General features: G+C 39.1%; 1 protein-coding gene and 1 long non-coding RNA gene across 2 annotated transcripts; both read left to right on the top strand.

The window, feature by feature from the left end:
- Nucleotides 1-3,342: 3,342 nt before the first annotated feature.
- LOC138685834 (uncharacterized) lies at nt 3,343-10,006 on the top strand. Its single transcript, XR_011325216.1, has 3 exons — nt 3,343-3,423; nt 6,664-6,770; nt 9,930-10,006. It is a non-coding gene; the product is annotated as an uncharacterized lncRNA (long non-coding RNA).
- Nucleotides 10,007-10,125: 119 nt separating this feature from the next.
- Nucleotides 10,126-13,818, top strand: CCR6 (C-C motif chemokine receptor 6). The gene is made up of 2 exons (XM_009913892.2): nt 10,126-10,218; nt 10,895-13,818. The coding sequence occupies exons 1-2, from the start codon at nt 10,126-10,128 to the stop codon at nt 11,978-11,980; spliced, it is 1,179 nt and encodes a 392-aa protein (XP_009912194.2). The 3' UTR covers nt 11,981-13,818.
- Nucleotides 13,819-22,587: the final 8,769 nt, after the last annotated feature.

Here is a 22,587-nt window from a genome sequence, read left to right as displayed (position 1 = left end):
CAGAGGATCCTGTGTCAGCAACTGCTCTCCCTGTCATCTGCTTGGCACAGCACCCCAATGTGCAATTACTTCCCCTCCTAATCCACATGGAAATTCATGGGTATCCTCAAGTCTCTAAAGGGACTGAAGTACCCAGCTTCTGTTGACTGCAGTAAGAGTTAAGTACCCAATATGTTTAAAGCTTATTAAAAGCAGAATGATTTAAACATGTGCTTGATTATCTCACTGTTCCACATCTGACCATAGAGAGGGTCTGTGATTAGGGCACAACTTCCTTCCTACACCAGTCTGCACAAGTGGCATCTCAGTGGTGACTGTTTCGGAACAGTGATTCCCACTGCGCAGAAGACCTGGAAGGAAATTTTCCTCCTTGCAGAGCAATCTCTTGTGGGAGTTTTTCTCTGGGTTGCCTCAGATCATTGGTGTGGTTAGTGGTTACAGCCTGCATTATGGTGTAGAAGTAAAATGAAGGAGTCATTGTCTCATTGAAGTGGCCAGCCAAACCCTCCAATTTGTTTTTACAATTGGGGAAATCACAGTCCATGAGCTGAAAAGCACACGCTGCATCTTGGTCCACACAGGAGGAAAGAAATATTGTTTAAGCTGTATCCAGCCAATGCAGGGACTGTATTTTGTGCAGGCACAATTTCAAATTTCATTCTTCCATTTCAGCATTTGTGGTTTTAGGTGGGAGCCAGGATCCCAGGTGCCTTAAAATTTCCATACTAAACAACCAATTGCATCATTAGGCATATAAGCACTTTTTAAACTCTATCTTTTACTCTTACTCAGGCCATGAAGGCCACTGCTGTGGAAAGAGAGGTGACTGGGGCATTCCATGGTGTGGGTCTTTTGTAAAAACAGTCATATAAAGAAAGTACAACTCTAAAAAGAAATCAGGTCAATGAATTCAACATACTCAGGTTGAAATGTCAGTGCTTGGGAGTATAGACTGATGACAGGCTTTGAGAAACTACTTTGGTAGTTATTTCAATGAGACACAAAACAGAGAATGAGTGACTGAGTGAGAAAGAAAAAAACACACGTTACCACAACGGGTATGGTCTGACTACAGCATCAAAAACATAGAAATTATGTCAGCAACTGCATATTTAACTCTGCTTTTCTCTTTCCCTTGTGTTTGCAGCATTTCTGATACAGAAACTCACTTGTCCTCTACAGCCTAATGTAAATTAGTCATACATTGGCAGGCAATTCAGCAGAACTTTCTTGCAGGGACCACTTACTTCAGAAGTCAGCAGTTATTTAGAAATATTTTTGCAATATTTTGCCTTCTTTGTAGTGATACATTTCATTAAAAAAAATTAGCAAGAATCTGGTTTTAAGTCTTTCAGTGTAGCTGCTGTGCTAAGTTTGGTCTTACAATGACATATTGTGTAAACGTTGCAGTAACATGGGCTTGGTTTCATGGATTCATTGACCCAGATGGAATCAAAGAATGTTGTAATAGGTATTTCTGATATGTGTATCTCCACTGGGCAGGGGAGACACAGGAATGAAGCCACTTTGCCCCTCCATGACCTCAGAAAGGACATTTACAATGAAAGCAACCTCTTCCCACCGAGGAAAAGAAAACATCTGGGTGATCATGAATTCCAATCCTTTTCCTGTTTAGGTTTCTGTGACACCTTAGACCATGGAATGACATTACTCATTGCCTACTTTCTCCCAAAGCTAGGAAATGTAGTCTGACTGGTAAACTCAGACTATGAAAGAGAATAAAAGCATAAACAACCATATAATAACCATGTGCATCTTGGTGCTTTTTCTAAACTGGCAGTTTTGCTATACAAACTTCCATCAGAAATACAACAATTTTTTTAAAGCTTTTGTTTTCATCAACATTTTTTCCAAGAAAATAAAATATTTTTAACCAGCTTTTCTGAAGCCAGTGATTATCAATGGGAGGATACACTTAGTGCTCTTTATGCTTCTTTCTGGAGGCCAGGCCAGCTAGGAGCTAGGCTGGTTCTAAGAAGTGATGCTGCAGTGAAGCAGAGGAGTGCTCTGACTATGACTGTGCTCCTCCTTCAGAAATTCCATGTTCAGTCTGAGAAGAAATCACCTCTGAATCTTTACCTTTTTCACATGACCAGCAAACTGTTTCCCATAAATTTTTTTTAGTCTCCCTCTGTTTTCAAATTAAATAGCAAGTGCCTTTGTGGAAGAAAACTGATGGATTGTGAGGTTTTACAAATGCAATCATATGTCTTGGTCTAGGGGTGAGAGCTAAACACTGATTATGCAGTCCCTCTCCTTCCCAAAGCGCTCTGTTTACAACCCTTATCTGTTTAATCTCCCGAGCCCTATTTGCTCCCATGGCAAAACCCCCCTAGAAAGCCTTAGGAGGACTCTGTCTTCTCTAACTAGTTTGACAGAGGTGATCAAGTAATTAAAACATTGATGGATGCCAGTCAATGTGGGACAGATGTCAGTACTGGGATCATGTTATTTCAGTCCCTGACACCTCATAACGCATGAGGAGGGCTGTGTCTGACACAAGGGGATGGACGGCATCAGGTGGCAGTGAGGCTGAAAATGTGAACAAAAAAGATCAAAGGGGAAGCAAGTGAATGGTGCTACAGAACATAATGTTGGAGAGAAATTGTGAAGACAACAAGAGGTGGAATAAGAGAAATCTAGAAAAGCTGAACAAAGAAAGAGGAAGAAATAGGGAGAACAAAAAACTAACTACAGAAATACCAAAACCAGAAAAAGCAGGTTTGACAAGAAGTGAAAAGCCAGATGTGAACAAAAGGAGGAAAGTTTGAAAGAATTAATGATAAAAAATATATTGATGATATGGGATGATAACATTAAAAAAAATTAAATGGGTAATATGAACAACCTGAATGTAAATATACAGTTTACATTTTGTAGTCTGAAAGGATGATGGAGAGACCAGACTCTCAGCTGATGGCCAGATTTTTGAGTCAGAATAGACTGATCTAAATTTAACTGAATGAACATTAAAGCAGGATGGACCAGCATGGGTATGTGCGTGCTGCCTTTCTTTGAGAATTATAAAAACCCCAAATCCTGAGTCATTCCAGAAGAAACGTGGATTCTGGAATAACTCAGATGATGGTTTTGTTTTCCTTATCTTTCAATATTTTCTTTCCTTAATTAGTGGTGGCAGAAAACTCACATGTGGTGAGATTTGAGAAACCACAATAACCATATTAGCTAAACGAGAGTAGATTTCCTTTCAGAGCTCTAACATATGAACAAAAACTAACTACCTGTGGGGGCTTCATTTGCATAACATGCAGATTTTCAAATAGCTGTGTTAAAAAGAAAAAACCCTTTCCACTTGTCACAGCGTGAAGGTGAAGCACAAAACATCTGCAAGGAAGGCCGCCTGGGCTTTGTAACTGGGTTAAAAGAAAACGTGCGGAGAAGGTAAGTTGGACTAGTTGCCTTGTATTAACTTTGGCATTCACCTACATGGTGAATTCTTCACCTTCTGAAAGACTGTTATTCATGCTGAATATTGAATATATTACAGACTAAAAGCATGAGATACATTTAAACTAGAAAACAACTGAATACGGAACAAGATGAACAATAGTTTTTGTAATGGATAAGCTAAAATTCTGATTTATCTTTTAATTAACCATTAAAATTCTGATTTATCTTTTAATGACTCTCATGCCATGAAATAGAGTTGATAATATTAAGCTGCATCACAGACTAGTCTGTTAGTACTCCAAAAGTAGGTTGTTGTCTGAGAGAGATGCTGGAAGCTGTTACTAGCAACAGAAGTGCTTGTTTGAGTGTGGACTACAATCATCATGGGCTTGGTTGGTGATTTGAAGTCACATTCATTCTTGTAATACAGAGGGAATTTCTACTGCTATTATTTGCTGCTTACATGACTACCATGGGCTACGTTTGTCTTTGTGTAATAAAGTTTGCTTTGCAAGACACAGATCCACCTCTTCAGCTGCAGGGTTATGAGAAAGAAGCACTTAAAAGGCCCACAGTGAAATGGCCCACAGAGAAATATCAGCAAATTCCTTTACCAACATAGAATGTACTCCTACTCTGAATTTTCTGTTTTTAACAGGATTTCAGCCTATGTTTCAAAATGTCAGACATTGTGAGCAGAATCAGTGGTTTGCTTCAGACAGCATTTAGGCAGAAAGTGAGTTCTCTGTAAACAGGATCTAGGCTGTCATATATAGCTATGTTATTACAAAAAGTATGTGCACCTCGACTTATCAAGATTAAGTGTACTATTCCTTGCAGCACTTGAAAGATAGGAGATTTTAAAAAGCAGCCTCTATTTTCTTTCCAAAAAAGTCCAGAAAATACCTTATGCGTCTCCTCTGAAGCCCAAATCAACTTAATTTGATGGTTTCTATTACTACATTTTGACATGCAAATAACAGCAAGTTAGCAAAACAGTACAAAAATGCCATTTAAAAAACAGTAAAAGCCCCTCTTAGCAAAGGTTAAAAGGGTGGCCTGAAAACTTTGATAGAAATTGTTATGAATTATGAAATAAATAATATAGTGAAAAGTACTTCACTATTGTGATTAAGGATGTCTCGAAAGATTCACAAGGTCTAGGCACCTTGCCAACCATCTTAATGTAGAAAACTAAAATACAGTGCAGTTGCTTAGCACTTTCCACTGCATCGTTGGTCATGCACCCTGCCCACTCACCCCCCTGCCTCTGCGCTGCCCTCTCACACTGACCAACAGCTCAGCATTCCTTGCTCATCTTCATAGGCCAATGAAAACATAGGTGTCCTTCAGCAACTGCTGCAAGTCACTAAATGTGGACTGCTTCAGTTAGGATACATTGCTGAGCATGGTGGCTGCTAGAGAATACAAAAACTGTCCCACAGACCAAAGGTCCATTCAATGCCATGTCCTACTTCTGGAGATGGCCAGATGCAGACACCTGGGGAGAAGAACATCTGCCTCATGACTTGTTCTTTGATATCCTTGCAGCTTTCGGGAATCTGTCTTTTGAGCATTGCTGCACCCTGGTCCTCTAACTGCAGCTGCTAGTTTGATTTATCAATAGAAATTTAAAATGGAGACAACCTTACTCGTCTGCTACAGTTGTGTCTCTTGGCCTTCTCTCTTTACGTCTTCTTCTCTGCACTGGACTCACACATCTTCATTCCTCCATGTAACTGGAGTTTACCAAACCATATTTCAAATGCTCTACTACTTTATGGATTTAATCACAACCTTCCCCAGATCTGTGATGGCAGGGAACAGTTTATTCCAAACAGCAATAAGGAGGCTAAATTAATCTTATAGTGAGTCCATTGAAGTTATATGAGTCACAACCCTGACAGATTTCACACTTTTTTTGCTTTGTATGCATCAGACAGTGAAGACTGCTTTTCAGCAGTAACAATCAAAACATGCGTGCATTGTGTCCACATATATATATGTATAGGAAAAAATGAGACTCGCATTTCAGGGTTTTTAAGTATCTCTGTGTTGTTCTATGCAAATATGTTGGGATTTTGTCATAGCTGAAGTCCGGATCTTCGATCCTATGAAAATCAGCCACTGAGAAAATGAAATGTGCCTGCTTAAATGATTATGAACCGTTACGACATGATACTTTAAATCTACCAAGTCACATTTTGACACGATGCAGCGTTTTCACTTCATTCACTGGGTATGGTTAGGGGAAAGCAGCGCCATACTTATGCTGCTGGGGAGCCACTGCTATTGTGATATGCTCAGTTTTGAAAAAACAGTTGAGCATGACATATATCATCCTGCATTTCTTCAGGTCCAGCATTCTATTAACTTAATCATATCTTACAAGGCTGCCTGTATTAATGCCATCTGCTGTCTCTAATGAGATCACAAGCTACAACTGAATGTTCATACACACAATTTCTAAAATAAATAAGAAGTTTGAAGGGTTTTTTTTACTAGTTTTTTTTTTCCTGCTAATGCAAACATCTAAGTTGTCATCAGAAACTAAGGTCTGGAAAAGAAACATTTATAGCTTTAAAATTCAGGAATCATAAAATGAAATATTTTCATGTCTAGTTCCAACTAACTTTAACAACAGACCTGAACAGCTTGCACACAAAGAAAAGGTTTGTGCCAAACAGGCAAACAGAATTGCATTTTCCTTCTTTATCTGGGCATTTGCATATATTTTTAGCAGTTTTAGCAGTTCAGACAAAACATTCGGATAATGTGCACCTTGACATAGATCAGATTATTAATTTTACTTCAGAAGACAGCTATTATTCAATCTGGTAATTAACACTTGTCTCAGTTTTGCGGTTCTACTGTAAGTGATCTTGTTTATTTGAATGATTAAACTGCTCATCTGCATCACATTAAGTGCACTCTTTGCAAAAATAGGCCATCATTCAGGAAGTGTTCTGAGTACAGTGACAATTAACACCCCACTTTTTATGATTCTAATGCTAGCTTGATTATTTAAAAAATAATATCATTACATAGGTAGCCTAATTAGTAAATTAATTGCCTCCAGCTTGCATGTTTCTAGCACAGATAAGATTAAATGTTTTCCTTTATGTAAAATAGCAGGTTATTGTTATTGCTTGTCAGGAGGAAGTGGTGATTATTTCAATTTAACTCTGTACCTTTAACTAATGCTGTTATTTCTTGTTTTTCCAATTAAAGTGCACTCCTGTTGAGGCTGATGGTAAATGTGCTTGAGGCAGCCGCAGAAGAATGTAACAGAATCACACATCCTCTTTCACCTGATCTTCAGACAATTTTCAAATCTGGTAAGTACTAAAATAAAATAGGTAGTCTGTAATGTATGTATGTGAGATGAATGTATTAAACCGAACATGTAGGTAGCAGTGTACTTAAAATGGTGGGCAATGCTTAAAAAATACTTACTGATTCCCTCCAAGTACTGAGAATTTTTTTCCTTATAGAAATCTGTCTTTTTCCTGTGGTCTTTCTTTATCCATTTTCTTTTGCTTCTGTAATTCAAATAATGTATTCATGTTTAAGATTGTAGTTTAGTCTTACTTTTGAGCACTCACATATTGCTTTCATAGTGAAAAGAAATATGGTAATGTGGATAAAATGGAAAAATAGTAAGCTAAAAAATGCAAGGCTTATATACTTAATATTCAGAACATGAGTATGTTTATAGACATGTGCCCATATGTTGTATATAAACAATGTTAGAACACACCCACCCCCCCTTATATATATGGAAATTGATTTTTTATAATTACCTAATAAATTAATGCTAAATAAAGCCATAAATATGCAGACTATAAATTATAAAGGTGCCTATTGAAAGACTGTTAGAAAGATTTAAATTGAAAAGAAAATTGTATTTATAGGAGTTCTGATTCAACTTCCTTTGCAGCCAGTGCATCTTCTTCATAACTTCAGTGAATGCTGTTTCAAATTCAGAAAAGGAAATCAGCTCAAGAGATTTAAACCAGGTCTTAAATCTGATTTCTGCAATTCTGGTTTCAGTTTGAGTCCTTCTCTACTACTTTGATATCAACCATCCTCAAGAAGCTTTTGCTGGACAGTGGAAGTCCTTTTCTGAATAAATGTGTGACTGATGGTGCCTTTGTGAATTCCCGTAGCATCAGGGAGAGTACGCAGCTCTCCCGTGATGAGTAGTTGTTGTTCCCTACAGGCTTTCTGAAGAGTTCTTCTGAGGAATAGAGAGCCCTTCTTCAGTGTTAATCTGAAGAAACCTCCTTTCTTAGCTCTCCTTGCAGGCTGTAGGAAACACCCATGTTCCTTTCTTCTAAATGCCTTCACCCTGTCTTCTTCCTTCTACGTGTTATACTAATGTTTGAGAGTGGCTTTGGGTAAGTGGAATGAAGAGTGACTGTTTTATAGAGAATACATGCTGTCAGGCTCTCTTTGTATATTTTAACCATGTACGTTCTAGAAAGATATGAATGACATACCTAGAAAGATAATTTTCTTGCAACAATATAATAACAGTTTCTAAAATAATAGCTTAGACAGGTACCCCTTTATTGCTGTCTAACTGAAGAGTAACTGTAGTTGCAGCCAAGTGCAAAGGATAACAGAAACACCAAGCAAGGGCATGAGTGTCTGTCTGGATGGGGTCACAGAAGAGTAAAGCAGGAGATGGAGACTAGAGATGCTCCAAGATGGGCTAGGGGACTGCAGCCCCAGGTGAACTGTACAACTTACCTGCTTGCCTTATACATCTTTGCACTTCTGAGAGACACTTTAAATTGTTTAAAGCTTGCTTCAGAAGGTGTTCAAGCACTTTCAGGCTGTCATATTCCTGCAGCTTCTAAAAATCAGCTTTGAAAAGCCAGCAGAGGAAGCTGGAGAGGTGGTTAAAGATTTATTTAAAGGGCAGGAAAGCCAGAGAAGCTGTGATGCTTAAGCAGCATCATATAGTATGGGTCTTTACCCATCTGCAGCCCTCTGTCATGAGCCAGCCTCCCCACATGAGTCATAGAGCCTCATCCTCATTATGCTTTTGGTGAGTGTTCAGTCCTTTCCCTCCCCCAACTTCCCAGTTGTATCTGGACCGCATCTGCCCCACTTTTACAGATTATCTGTATCTCTCGCTCTTTTAAAATTCAGGTAATTCCCAAACAGGAAGGATTAGTTTTTCTAGACTTAAATTTGACCTATGTGCACTTCCTAATTAGCAGCACAACTAACAAAAAGCAGAGAAACTCCAGACAAAACTGCCATTCACAGCCTTGGCAAATATGGAACCTCATGCCGTCGAGTCCCTGCAACTACTGCATGGCTGGTCTGTGCCATCCTCCCAGAGCAGCTAAAGAAAAGAAGAGGAGGACTGAACTCACACAGGGGAATGCCAGGGAACTAAATCTCCTGCTGTGGGTTCCTGTGTGAGATTAAACAAGTCATTTAAGCCCAGCTTTGTGCCTGTGGCCACTAATAGCATGTTCCGCATTTTATCTATCTGCGACTTTAGACTGTGTGGTCTGATTTGCAGAAGTCTGAGCCTGGCTGCAACCAGAGTCAGTGGATGTAATGCTTTACATAACTGAAGTCCTTCATAATGCCAAGCACTCTTAAAAGTGATATTGGGGGGGGGGGAGCAGGACGACAGGTGTCTCAAACTCGACATCTCAAATGGGTACTTACTGTAATGACTCAGTGCTCAAGTTCATTCCCTGTAATTAAAGGCAATAATATCTCCTGACCACCACAGGGTATTGTCCAAATTAATTAATTACCATTCATAAAATACTTAGGTCTCACAGTGATAAAGAAAATAAATTCTTTTCATAGAGTGCAGTCTATAACACAAAGATCTGTGCACTGAACAAAGACAAAACAACACTAGGGCTCAGTCTGTTCATATGTTGTGTACTATCCTTTACACTATAGGAAGCAATCATCCTGGCACTCTTAATTTACCTCAGTAGTGTAATAAAAAAGAGCAAGTCATGTGATGTTAGGAGGGCTGAGACACACTGATAACATGCTAGAATGAAGAAAGACTTCAAAGTAAGTGCTGTATTACTGTTATGGAGTATACTAAGGTAGTGCTGTTTATTTGTTCCGTATTTCCCTCAATATATTGATTGCCAATGCCATACAGAATTTCTGAAAGGAAAATTTAATTTATTCTAGTATATTGTGGTGCAAAGTCAAGGTGAAGTAAGAGTCATATATTCTCATACATTGTTTATTAGATCTATGAATAAACATTCCATATGTAAGATTGTGCTCTTAATCATACTGATACAAACCATCCACTTTCCACAACTGCACATTGTGCTGCAGAGATATGCGATTTGTTGAGATGCTCTTGTGTATTGTTGATATAGTCGAAGTGATGAGATTCTTCTTTGAATACATGTTTTATTTCCAAATGTGTTTTTCTATTTGTTCACATTTCTTTTGCTGGTTTCCCAATCCAATCTACTTTATTTTCTTTACAGGAATCCTTGAGAAAGTATTTTGAAGTTCTTCTCAACATATTTTTCTTTCTGAGAAGTGTACTGCCAAAATGAATTTTGTAAGTACTTAATTGATAAACTATATTAGGACATCAATAAAGCAATGAATCTGGAAGTCCCAGCTCTTTGAGGCTGCTGGTCCATATGCCCTAATCTCAGGAGTGATTAGCTGAAGTAGATGGTTCTAACAGCAGAGTTCACTGTAAAAGCACACTGTTTATTGGGTTTGCACTGTCCTAATGTAACTACAGGTTTGGTGTTTGTGGTGCAGGTAACTGTGTCTCAGGCTAGCCATCCTGGATTGTCTGTCTAGCTGAGTGGAGAGAAGGAATAATTTTTGGGTTTGATTTAGCCAAGCTATGTTAGTAGGAAATGTATAACATGCTAGAGAGTCCTGTTCCCCTCCCTTGATGGTAAAGGAAATCTAGACCCCTACTTCAAATTCAGACTTTTACACTGTAGAGTCTTCTGTGATGGCAGACTAATCCTTTCTGCATAATGTATTTCAATATGGAAACCTTTGGGCTATCCAAGAAGATTATCTCCATGTTCATATTTTAATTAAGATTTTATGAAATTCCCTAGTTAGTTCTTAGAAGTCCCCTCTCCAGTATTAAATGCATTTGTAATTGGGGTGTGTGGTTGGTGGAAACAGTGTAAAACAGGTAGTGCTGGAGGAAACAACAGTGATGTGGACTATCTTGAGATGAGTTTGATACAGGCTTGAAGCTGAGACATAGGAAGGACTGGACAGAAGTATTACAGTTATCATAATGGAAATATCACTTCAATTGCAAATCAGCAAGCCATATAGTACTTGTGTACTAATTTTTGAACGATTTCCAAAGTACCCTTTATTTGTATGACTTCGTTATCTATCATCTTTCTACTATATAGAAATTAGAGATTAACACCTATGTGTTAACTGGTGATCTTCTTTTTTCCAGACAGAGCCTTGTACCACAGATTATCCATATTATTCAGACTATGCTTCTCTAATCACACAACCTTGTTCTAAGTTGGAAGTCAGGAACTTCACAAAAGCATTTCTGCCGGTTGCATATTCATTGATTTGTATCATCGGCCTAGTTGGTAACATATTTGTAGTGACGACCTTTGCTTTATATGAAAGAACCAAGTCCATGACGGATGTGTACCTCTTCAACATGGCCATAGCAGACATACTGTTTGTTCTCACTCTCCCACTGTGGGCAGTGAATTATGCTGCTGACAAATGGATTTTCGGTGATTTCATTTGCAAAATGACCAGAGGTATCTATGCAATCAACTTCAGCTGTGGCATGCTGCTTTTGGCCTTCATCAGCGTGGACCGGTACATTGCTATCGTACAGGCAACAAAGTCATTTAAACTCAGGGCAAGAACGCTTGCACATAGTAAACTCATTTGTTTGGTTGTGTGGGTATCATCAATTTTAATCTCTAGTTCCTCTTTTCTATACAGTGAAAGTTACAGCTTCTCCACCAATGAAACCAAAGAGATATGTGATCACAGATTTGACAGAATGTCTGAAAGCACGATGCTGAAATCACTGCTGCTGTGTCTACAAGTTGGATTTGGATTTTTTATACCTTTCATATTCATGATTTTTTGCTATACGTTCATTGTCAAATCCTTACAACAAGCTCAGAATTCCAAAAGAAACAAAGCAATCCGTGTGATTGTATTAATTGTAGCTGTTTTCTTAGTTTGCCAGGTACCTTATAACATTGTTCTTCTTGTCACAGCCATAAATATGGGCAAGATAGACAAATCTTGTGACAATGACAAGATAATGGCTTATGCGAAATACACCACTGAAGCCATAGCATTTTTACACTGTTGCGTGAACCCTGTGCTCTATGCATTTATTGGAGTGAAGTTCAGAAGTTATTTTGTGAAGATAATGAAAGACCTGTGGTGCATGAGATACAAGAAATACAATAAACGTGGTTCAAGGACAAACTCTGATATCTATCATTCAAGACAGACTAGTGAAGTTCTGACTGACAATGGATCTTCTTTCACTATATAATACAATTTGAACAACATTATTACTGAAGGACTCTTCTCACCAAGCAACCCAAACCAGTGTCACTGTGCCTGTGACAGCAAGTCATTTGGGCTTCTCTGCACCTCAAAGGGAGCTCCCATGATCTACAACTCCTTTCAGGAAAAGAATTAAGATAAAAGAAGAACACTGTCCTGTGGAAAACTGAAATCTTATTCACCTCGCTTAACATTCACACTCTTCTAAAGTGCACTCTCTTAGAATTATCAGGAAAGTGAAGTTTACAGAGGAACCCTCCCTGCTTTCTAAGGAAAAATTGCATCTCACCTGTCCTACATCACTGAAATATCTCAAAAGTACTAAGTAAATTAACTAGGTTATATCCAACCTCATTCTGCTTACATTTATGTTGTTTCTGTTAATTACTCCTACCTGGAAATCCTCTTTAAGTGTAGGTCTCAACTGTGCTTTTGTTGCAGACAGGTTGTGCTGTGACAGTACCAACCTAAAGCAAACAGAGAAATGAAGAAACAGGCTGAAGGCTGCTGACATAGCTGAGCTTAAGTGTTAGGTCTCGTAAATCTTTGCCCAGTTCTACACTCCATCTGCTCATTGGGAGTTGCTTACACCAAGGCTGACGCTGGTCAAAGCCAACAGTGACATGTCTACTAAAGAGAATATTAGAAAAAAAGAAAAATCTTAATTAAAGAGAACACTGAAATATACACAGAAAGGTTTTCTGGCATCTCCTGAGATTATCTTCTGAACAGAGAATGGGGCTTTGCCTGAGATTCTTCTCTTCATTTGCCATGGGATTCAGGTGCTGGAATCCATCAAAGCTGATAATCTGGTGAACGTCTCTTTGTGCAAAGTTTTTTCTTTCTAGCTGAAATTCACACTCCACTTTTTAAAAGGCAACAAACTATACAGAACAGCAATTATTCCAGCACTTTTTGTTGGAACTTGATTGGTGACAAAACATGATGCATTTCTTGGTATTTAGCTACCATTAGCAAAGTTTCCTTGGGAATGGGTTTACTAGCACAAATATGCCTATATGAAATGTACTTTATGAGCTTCATAAATTATTAAGGACTATATCAAAAAATAAGACCAGAATCTGATTTAATTCAGTCAGAATTTTTACTGAGTCAGCATTTGACTCTGAATATAGGAATATTTGTAATACATGCAGTTAGTTTTACCCAGCCATGACTTTTCAGCAAATCCTCAGTGGGTCTTCTGCTCATTGAGCAAGCTTCACCACACTGCAGCAGTTACGGTGGGACAGCGAGGTAGACAGGAGCAGGAGCTGGAGGGCAGGGGGGCAGGATGGAGGAGAGAAGAGGAGCACCACTGTTTGCAGCCTGCTGAAGTACCTACCAGTCCTCTGCAGTTCTGCTGCAATGGGAGCATAAGCCGTGACGGTGTATGGACATTATACTCCTATGACTATGTAAATTAATGCAATTTGCAGCTTGCTGTTTACCTTGGTTGTTTTTTTTTAAAGTTCATGGCTGAAGAGACAGCAGAGCTTGGATCACTAACCACACCGTTCAGTGGCAATGCGAAGGGCCAAGGCCAGTGCTGGAGCTGAAGGTGCCTTGAGGAAGGGCATTGATACGGCACAGCACAAAACTAGTACTGCCTTGGCTGGTGTAATCCATCCTCGTTTACAGTGCAGTGTGAGGTTTTTAAATATCAATGCCAGGTGTGATAAAGTTTGCATATAGTTCTCATGACTGAATAGCAAACTAGGCAAGAATATGATACAAAATTATGTAAATGCAGATACATGCATTTGCTGTATATAGCACTGATGATTTTCTGGAAGAGAACTCAACAAATAAAAAACGTAACTGAAAAGGAAAAAATCCCCTCAGATCTAAGAGTTTCTTGCTACATGTGTTGCCTTGAAACATTTTCTTATTCAGGGCAAAACCTCTCACATCTGAATGACGTAGCGTCTCTCCCTCAGAGGCTGCGTGAGGGAGAGTGGCCTAGGGCGGGAAGTCCGCGACTGAAGCCCACCGAGTGCTATGGCGGCTCCCGGGCAGACCCCCACAAGACTCGAGAGCGTACCCCCACCCTCCTGCCATGCCTGCACCGGCCTTCAGCTGCTGAACAACCCAAACGCTGCCCCAATGGCTGCCAGGGTGGGCTTGGGGGACAAGATGGAGGCCGAGGGGCAGTTGCTGACCCTGTCACTGTCACGGTCCCACTGGGAGGGGCTCGCTGACAGACCCCGGGGAGGAGAGGGAGGGCCCCAGGGCAGGGTGAGTGTGTCACAGCCTCTGTCCTCCCTCGGGGAGAGGGAAGAGGGCAAAGCTCCGTCCCGCAAAGCTCGGCCAGGGCCTTCCCCAGGGAGAGGGGCCTGCCAGGCGGCCTCGCCAGCCCCTGGTAGCCGTGAGGGACCCTGGCGAGTTGGAAACCATGGTGGTGGGAGCTGTGCCTCACACAGGAGGCAACAGAGCCTCCCAGCTGCTGCCTTGTGGGAGGGAAAAACGCTCGCTGGAAATGACATTGGAAAGTTGAAAACATACCCAGCCGTTCCCCGATTCTTGCAGGTGGGAAGTGTTGCTAAGGGAAGGGGAACATGGCGCATGTATGGGACTAAAACAGTGCTCGGGGCATGACTTGTGCTGATGTCAAGGCCTTGCTAAAAACCTCACTTGGGGTACAGCCGAAATCTCAATTGCCATGAGTGATTGCCCCATCTCTGGGAGAAACAGGGGCGAAGGGTAAGATGGGCTCTCAAGGGGCTGCTGAGCAGGTAGAGTCGCAGCTCCAACCCATGGGGTGCTGGCTTTCTTACTCAAATTTTGAGGGCAACTACAGAATGGAAGAATGGGTAGTTAAAAAATTAATTTACATGCAATACATTTTTACCACTTTTTGTGAAATTTACCATAAGGTAAAAGAGCAAGACCAGTCCAGAGTGAAAGCAGTGGAGGAAGAGAACCCCACTGCTCAATGTTCAGTGGCAGTCGGCTGTAGTGGCAGGTTGGCCAGTAGATATTGCTGACGGGCCCTCAGATATTCTGTCTTTCCTTCGGTGGCCATGTCAGCAGAACTGACAGGTGAGCTGGGGTTGGTGTTAGGAGTTTAGGGCATGAAAAGAGCACAGATCTATAGGAACTTGGGTGTTACTTTCACTGCTTATGGATTAATTCTTCAGAGCTTGCTATGGATGCTGCTTTTTATTATTATTTTCATGTTGTGGCAGCTGTGCAGTATACTACTTAGCAAATACATGGTGAAATTCTCTGTTTCGTTGCATGTATTCCATCTGTTATTTTTGAAGAAAAAAGACTTGTTTTTATATAGGTCCTTGTTTCCTACCATATTGAAAGAGAAAAGGATACATACTGTGTTGTGTTGTGTCATACACACAGAAGATGCGGATGATAAGCTTCAGGAAGACAATTCATATCTTCCTCCAGCTGGAGGCTGAGGCTGGGTTGTGGTATTGGCTGCACATACAAGGTCTCTACTTGTTAGCAGGTTCCATTCTGCTTTTGGTGGTTCCATGGCAGCCCTGCTTGACACTTCCCGTTCAAGCAGTTCAGAAGGAGTTAGGTCATCAGTGCACAGTGTTAAATAAAGGCATAATATCTCAGTGCAGACAGCCTAAAGCTAAATCTGTTTTCTGCCACACATCATCTTGAAAATAGACCTAATTTATTAATTGGCTCCCCATAAAAAGTGGCAACTTTCTTCCCATAGTATTTAAATTTCATGTGCTCTCTTTTCTATTTATATATTAATTTTCTTAGAAGAGTGGTCACTATAAGCTGGTGAACATGCAAAAGAGTCACAGTGGACAGAGGAGATCAGTCATTTGGGCCTTGCTACTAGCAAGGGAAGGCAGAGGAAAGGAAATGAAAATTATATGCAAAGATAGATAACAGTTGGAGGTGATGAGTGGAAATTGAAGAGAAACAGGAAAAAACAGTCTAGAGAGGAACATTTTTGATGGAAGCTTACTGATAGTGATTAAGTACGTAACAGGCATAGCTCTGATTTTATTAGTTAGACCAAACTTTCCTTTGGATTTTTGTAGGGCAATCTGGTTGACTAGAATGGCGAAAATTTTTTGGGGGGCGGAGGGTGTGCTGCAAAAGTAGCAAGACAATGGTACTTGAAGCTTTCAGAATTTGGACTGAATTGGAAAAAATAGTTTTAGATTAAGTGAAAATGATAACATTTTCAACATGTCAAAACAGTTTTTCTCATGGAGCATCTAAAATGTTTTGACATTTCCAGTTAGTTTTCAGATACTACAGTAAAAGCCAGGGAAATGATTTCACCACTGAAAGAGGCTCATAATCTGTTTTTATATGCTGTTGCCGAGCAATCAGGGTATTCCCTCCTGCCACCTCCTGTGGGTCAGGAGCTCATACCCTCTTTGAAGCAGTCTATGCAACGTACAGCTCAAAAAACAAAAAAAAGGAGGATGTTTCACCCTTAGATTGTACTACATCAATGGCTCTTAATTCTCTTCTGGATAGTGTAGTTGCAGGATCTTCAGGCTGAAGAGGGAATTAAATGACATCTCCTCTACTGTGGGTGAATGACATGAGACTTGGTAGTAATGATGTGACCACTAAGCAAGGAGTTGTTCCCTGGGCAGCTTTGAGCATAGTTAAGTTCCTTTTATGGCAAGTTCCTTAAAACAAATTCTCCATTTTTGGTTGAATGAACTCCGTTATCTAGCATTAGTTGAAAAGTGTCTGGGTTTTATTTAGTCAAGAAAAAAAAAAAGGTATTCATTAAAAAGTTATTTTGGTGGTGAAAATTCTTATCCACCAAGTCAGTATCCCCTTCCTTACAAACTGAAAAACCTGTTGCTTGTACAGTTTTGTAGCTGATATCCATAGGCTGTTTTCTTTGAATTGATGGTATTATGTAACCCAACTGTATATCCTGATGCACCATTCACATTTTTAATGAAATCATCATCTTCCATTTATTTTCATTGCCTTTTTATTAGAAATACATACTGAATTACTGCATTATTAGTTTGATCTATATATATATAAAGCTGAGCTCAAGCAGTCAAATTAATATTCTTCTATCAAAAATTTTAAAGCCCTTACTCAGTTTTAGTATAGCTTTGTCATTCCTAGACATTTATTTTAGTTAATACAAATTAATGTAATAATATATATTTAATCTGTAGCAACTGGAATTTATTTATAAACTTGTGATTCACTGAGGATTAGGGGAAGTAGAGAACACTCAGCTCCTTCCATAAGAAACAATGGCTGAACATTGAAGCAAGAGTTTTTCTTCAAAATAGAAGATATCTGTGATCTTGATTTACATCAACCATAGACAGCCCTGATGCTTCAGCACAAAATATGGTAGTTTTATTTATGAAGAATTTGTGCTTAGTCCTATCTAGTGGTTAGGAATTCTAAAGGAAAAAAGCAATCTAATTACCAGAAAATTGGTGATATTTTTTTTGTTTCTTAGCCTGGATTGGATCATCCAGCCATGGTTTTGTTGTGATATCTGGTCCATTTTCTGAAAAACTTTTACAGAGATATGGAGCCATTAAAGTAATTGCAACTGGAACTCTACTTGCTATCCTTGATTTTCTTTGCTCATCTTTTGCTAGTATTCAGTTTTTAACCTATGAATTTCTGGTAGGTATCAGATCAAGTTTTGCTTCTAGTCCACGTAATTTGTTTTTTTTTTTTTTGCTAGTATCAAGTATGTTTTTATAGAAACAATTTCTAGGTTCTGTATTCCATTACAAAAATGCAGAATGGAAGAGAAAAAGGAATACTAAGATACGGAAAATGTACTGTTTGTTAGAATGCACGAATGGTGTGTATTTATGGTAGATTGTTTGATTTCTAAGAGAGACCTATTTATGAAAGTTAAAATAGTCATATTAATCCTATTAATCCTAGGTGGGTTATAATGTATTGTAATCATCTGTCTCATAAAATTTTAATAGAAAAATGTAAGCACCTTTGTATTTATTTTTCTGATGCAGATTCAAAACAGATTCAGCTCATCACAACAGTGCTAAAAATAGTACTGTTTTCAGAGGGTTTTTCCGGTTTATGGTATTTTCAGACCAGTGGGTACATATATGTTGGTTTTACACTTCAGAAGCAACTGCTAGTAATAAAAAACAGTATCAGCAGGGATGCAAATATTCAAAACAGAGATTGAAGAACCTGGTTTACCTTTTACATTGTAGTTAATTTGGCATGAACACAGTGTTTGTTAATGAAAGTATTATGTACTCTGGGATTTTCATAAAAACAGGATTTTTTAACAGACTTATCAATGCAGGAAACATTTTCTACTTTGTTTTCATTAACCTCTCTTGCTCTTGTCTTAGGCTGCATGCAGCTGGATTCATTACAAAATATTTCTAACTGCTGTTGCTCTTAATAGTTTTCTTCCCTCTCAAGTTTTCTATAAATACCTGTTATTTTGTAATTTGACTTTAAAATACGTTATTGAAGAAAGCCATAGAAATAATGGTTTTAAGATGGCTTTATTGCTCTTACTAGAGGACTAAATTCCTTTTCACTTTTTCTGTTCTTCGTATTTATTTCCGTAAGTGTACAAATTATTGTTTTGTGGTAATAATACAACACTGCAGAAACATGTTAACTTGCATAAAATTGTTACTGAAGTTCCAAAATATTGGACATAAAAACTCAATGATAGTTAATTCCACTCACTTGATTTTTGTGTGAAATACTATCTAAATTACTTGCTTATTTGAAACTGACCCATATAAAATATTCATGCTCAGATTATGCTAAACTGACTTTCTATCATCTCTTAAATCTATATAGATTTAAGGCCCAAAGACATGTTTTTAATCACTTAGTTTAACCTTATAATATAATAATATGATTGTATATTATAACTATATAATAAATAATATATGTCCATTATAAGCTTTACCTTGTTGCTTTCCTCAAACAACACAATGCCGAGATAGGCACCGAGAACCTTGTGCACAACTACATCAAGTTGAGTCTGTTTTGCCTGTGACAGTAATTGGTGAGTGATCTCTCCTGTCCTTATCTCGACCTATGAGCCTTTTGTTATATTTTCTCTCCCCTATCCAGCTGAGGAGGGGAAAGTGATAGAATGGCTTTGGTGGGCACCTGGCATCCAGCCAGGGTCAACCCACCACATTCATGAAGTTCAACAAAGCAAAGTGCTAGGTCTTGCACCTGGGTTGGGGCAGTCCCTGCTTTCAGTACAGACTGGGGGGGAAGGTGAATGGATTGAGACCAGCTCTGTGGAGAAAGATGTGGGGATACTTGTGAGTGGCAAATTGGATATGAGCCAGCAATATGCACTTGCAGCCCAGAAAGCCAACCATAAACTGAGCTGCATCAAAAGAAGCATGGCCAGCAGGTGAAGAGAGGTGGTTCTTCCCCTCTACCCTGCTCTCATGAGACACCCCCCCCGGAGTACTGAGTCCATTTCTGGGGGTCCCCAGTACAAGAAAGACATGGACCAAAGAAAGAGCAGGTCCAGAGGAGGGCCACAAAAATGATCTGAGGGCTGGAATATTTATCATATGAAGAAAGACTTGAGAGAGTTCAGCCTGCAGAAGAGTAGGCTCTGGGGAGACCTTATTGCAACCTTTCAATACTTTAAGGGGGCTTATAAGAAAGATGGGGAAAGACTTTTTACCAAGGGCTGTAGTGACAGGACAAGGGGCAACAGGTTTAAATCGAAAGAGGGTAGATCTAGGTTGGATATAAGGAAGAAATTTTTTTACAGTGGGGGTGGTGAGACACTGGAAGATGTTGCCCAGAGAAGCTGTGGATGCCCCATGATTGGAAGTGTTCAAGATCGAGTTAGATGGGGCTTTGAGCAACCTGCCTTAGTGAAAGATGTCCTTGCCCAAGGCAGGGAGGTTGGACTAGATGCTCTTTAAAGGTCTCTTCCAACCCAAACCATTCTATGATTCTGTGATTTTATGAAGAAATGACAGAAGTGTTTTATTTCAGTGTGGTTGTTCTGAGAATTTGAAAACATTGCAGCCTTGATACAACTGGCTAAAAGGCAACATTAATCACTTGGTGTAGTTCTGTAGAACTAGCAAAGACATTTTATTTGGTTACACGTAATGATATCCCTTGGTGCATAAGAAAAAGCCTTGACCAACAGGTAATCAACTTAGCTGAAGTACCTTAGAAGAATATTAATTTCTGGCTTGAATTAAATGAATTTACTGAAGTATTCCACACTCTGAGCGCCCCAGTGCAGAGATTAGAAGTGTTTGAAGTAGCAATTCAAACCTGTGCTTCTTACGTCTTTAGCATGTTTCAGAATAGGTTGAAGGACATGCCTGATGTCAACAACCACCTGAGAAACAGGCTCCTCAGAATTTGAAACTAGACCTAAGTGGCACTTCAGAAGTGATTTAATTCACCCATCCTGGAGCATCAGACCATGACAAGTTGGTGGGGCTGAAATTACTAGTCAGTTTCAGAGAAGTTTGGGGAGAAGAACCTTCATTCTTGCTGAACAGAAATGACTTCTCATTGCTTGTGGTTCCCTTCCCGATATGGAAAGTGTTTTTATAGTCCATGATTTTATAGTTCTATAATCCTAGATTACTAAGTAGCAGAATAAAACAAGAAAAATAACACAAAGGATCACATGGCCAAAAAAAAAAGAAAAAAAGAAAAATGTTCTCTTTAAAACTGAGAGGAATAAAGTCCATTTGTTTAGTTGCAGAAAAAGAGAGGATAGGCTATCTCCACTGGGAGTATAAAGGACATTTTAATGGTCCCACTGTGCCTTGTCTTGGGTTCAGACTCTGTGGCCCATCAGGAATTCTACACCCAAAAGTATATGAATGTGCATGCTAACTGCTAAAATACCTACTTGCTGACAAGGTGCGAGAGATTGTCCTCAATCTGACTCTGCTAGAGATACAGTACCTCCTCCTTTCTCGTTTTAGAAAACAGGAATCACTTCTTATTTGGAGCTAATAGAGAATGTACACCTTGCAGTCAAATCTGCATCAACAGAATGTTTTCCTCTTTCCTATTACTTTTACATTGACAAGAGAAGAAACACTATTGCACCCAGCATGCTAAGATGTGAGTGGTAAGGTAAGAACAGGGCTGGAATTTAAAGTTCTGTGATGATTACGAATGCATATGTTGGACATATTTTATACCTTTGCTTTACTGGGGAGGGAGGGAGAATTCCCCCCCTCCTCCCCCCCCAGCTTACATTGTAACAATACAGGTATTCTTGAAAATCTCTGATTTTTTTTTTCCCCTCAAATTTTGGTACCTGGATTCACCAGCTTTCTAAGCAGTACTTTTCTCATCTTGCTAAGGTTCTGTTTGACATGTTTGCCATTAGAAGAAACTATTTGATTCAAGATAACAATTTACAAAATGAACTAACACCCTACAGGAGATAGTCTAGGGGAAAAACCATTAAAACTGATAGTGGAAAAATGCATATACTCAAAGAGCATCTGGACAACGCTCTTAGTTGTATGGTTTAGTTTTAGGTAGTCCTGTGAGGAGCATGGAGTTGGACTTGATGATCCTTGTGGATCCCTTCCAACTTGAGATATTCTATAATTTTATGATTCTATGTAATGGTGGAAGGGGAAAAGTGGTTTCTTTTGCCCACAATGGGAGGGGAAGACATAAAAAGTTTTTCAGTTAAATTACAATGGGAAAATTTGGTTTAATCTTTAGGAGAAAACTGAATAACATTAACTTTTTAAGAAGAAACAGAAGTGACTAGGGACCATGGGAAATCTATGGTACTGGAGATTTTAAAGAACAAATTAGACCAGTGTTTCAAGAAGTTACATAAGTAGAGTTCATTCTTCCTTGGAAATGGGCAAATCCAGTCCTTCCAAGGTCTCTCTCTAATTTTTTAGTCCTGGGAATAGAAAGCTTATTTTTAGACTTCATAAGCAGACTATGCCTGAGAATTCAACTAATTATAATTCTCATTTTATTCTCTGATTTATGGAAGCAACAGCAGAGCAGAAGCTCTGCTCCCTTTCAGCCTGAAATGCCATAAGTATTTATAGCTGAGCTTTTCCAAACCCCTAGCTTTGGCCTTCTGCTTACAACAATTGACCCAAAAAATAATTTTTTCATAGTGATAGGGTACAATTTTGGAGATTTTCCTAGTTTAACATGTGTTTACCTTTATATTCCAACGATTTACAAAGTTAATTGTCCAGATGATGTCTATATAAAATGGGAAAAACAAGCATTTCAAGTCATGTTTGAGTATATGATAGCTAAAATAGGTGAAGTGAAACATACTATAGGGTTAGTGCCTGCTGTGCAGATTACCACCTTAGAAGTTAAACTAAGTGGGGAGGGGGAGATAGTGAGACCTGCAGGCAAAAGTGTGATTTGTTAACCCGTGCTCCTTCAGAGTACACAGAAAGAATACAAGCCTTTGAAAGGCAGGAAATGCCTATGAGATAATTTGAGTTCAGAGCTTGAAAAACATGAATAGGAAGATACACAAAATTATAGCTTCATCATAGATCAGCCTGATGAGAGCCAGTTTGACCCACTAACAGGCAGTCTGTGTTTGCCTTGTTTTCTGCAGTGTAATCTTGGCTTTCCCACCTACAATAA

This window comes from Haliaeetus albicilla, chromosome 7, assembly GCF_947461875.1.
Source record: "Haliaeetus albicilla chromosome 7, bHalAlb1.1, whole genome shotgun sequence".
Taxonomy (NCBI): Eukaryota; Metazoa; Chordata; class Aves; order Accipitriformes; family Accipitridae; genus Haliaeetus; species Haliaeetus albicilla.
Note: the sequence above shows the minus strand (reverse complement) of the source record. Positions and strands in the feature narration are given on the sequence as shown.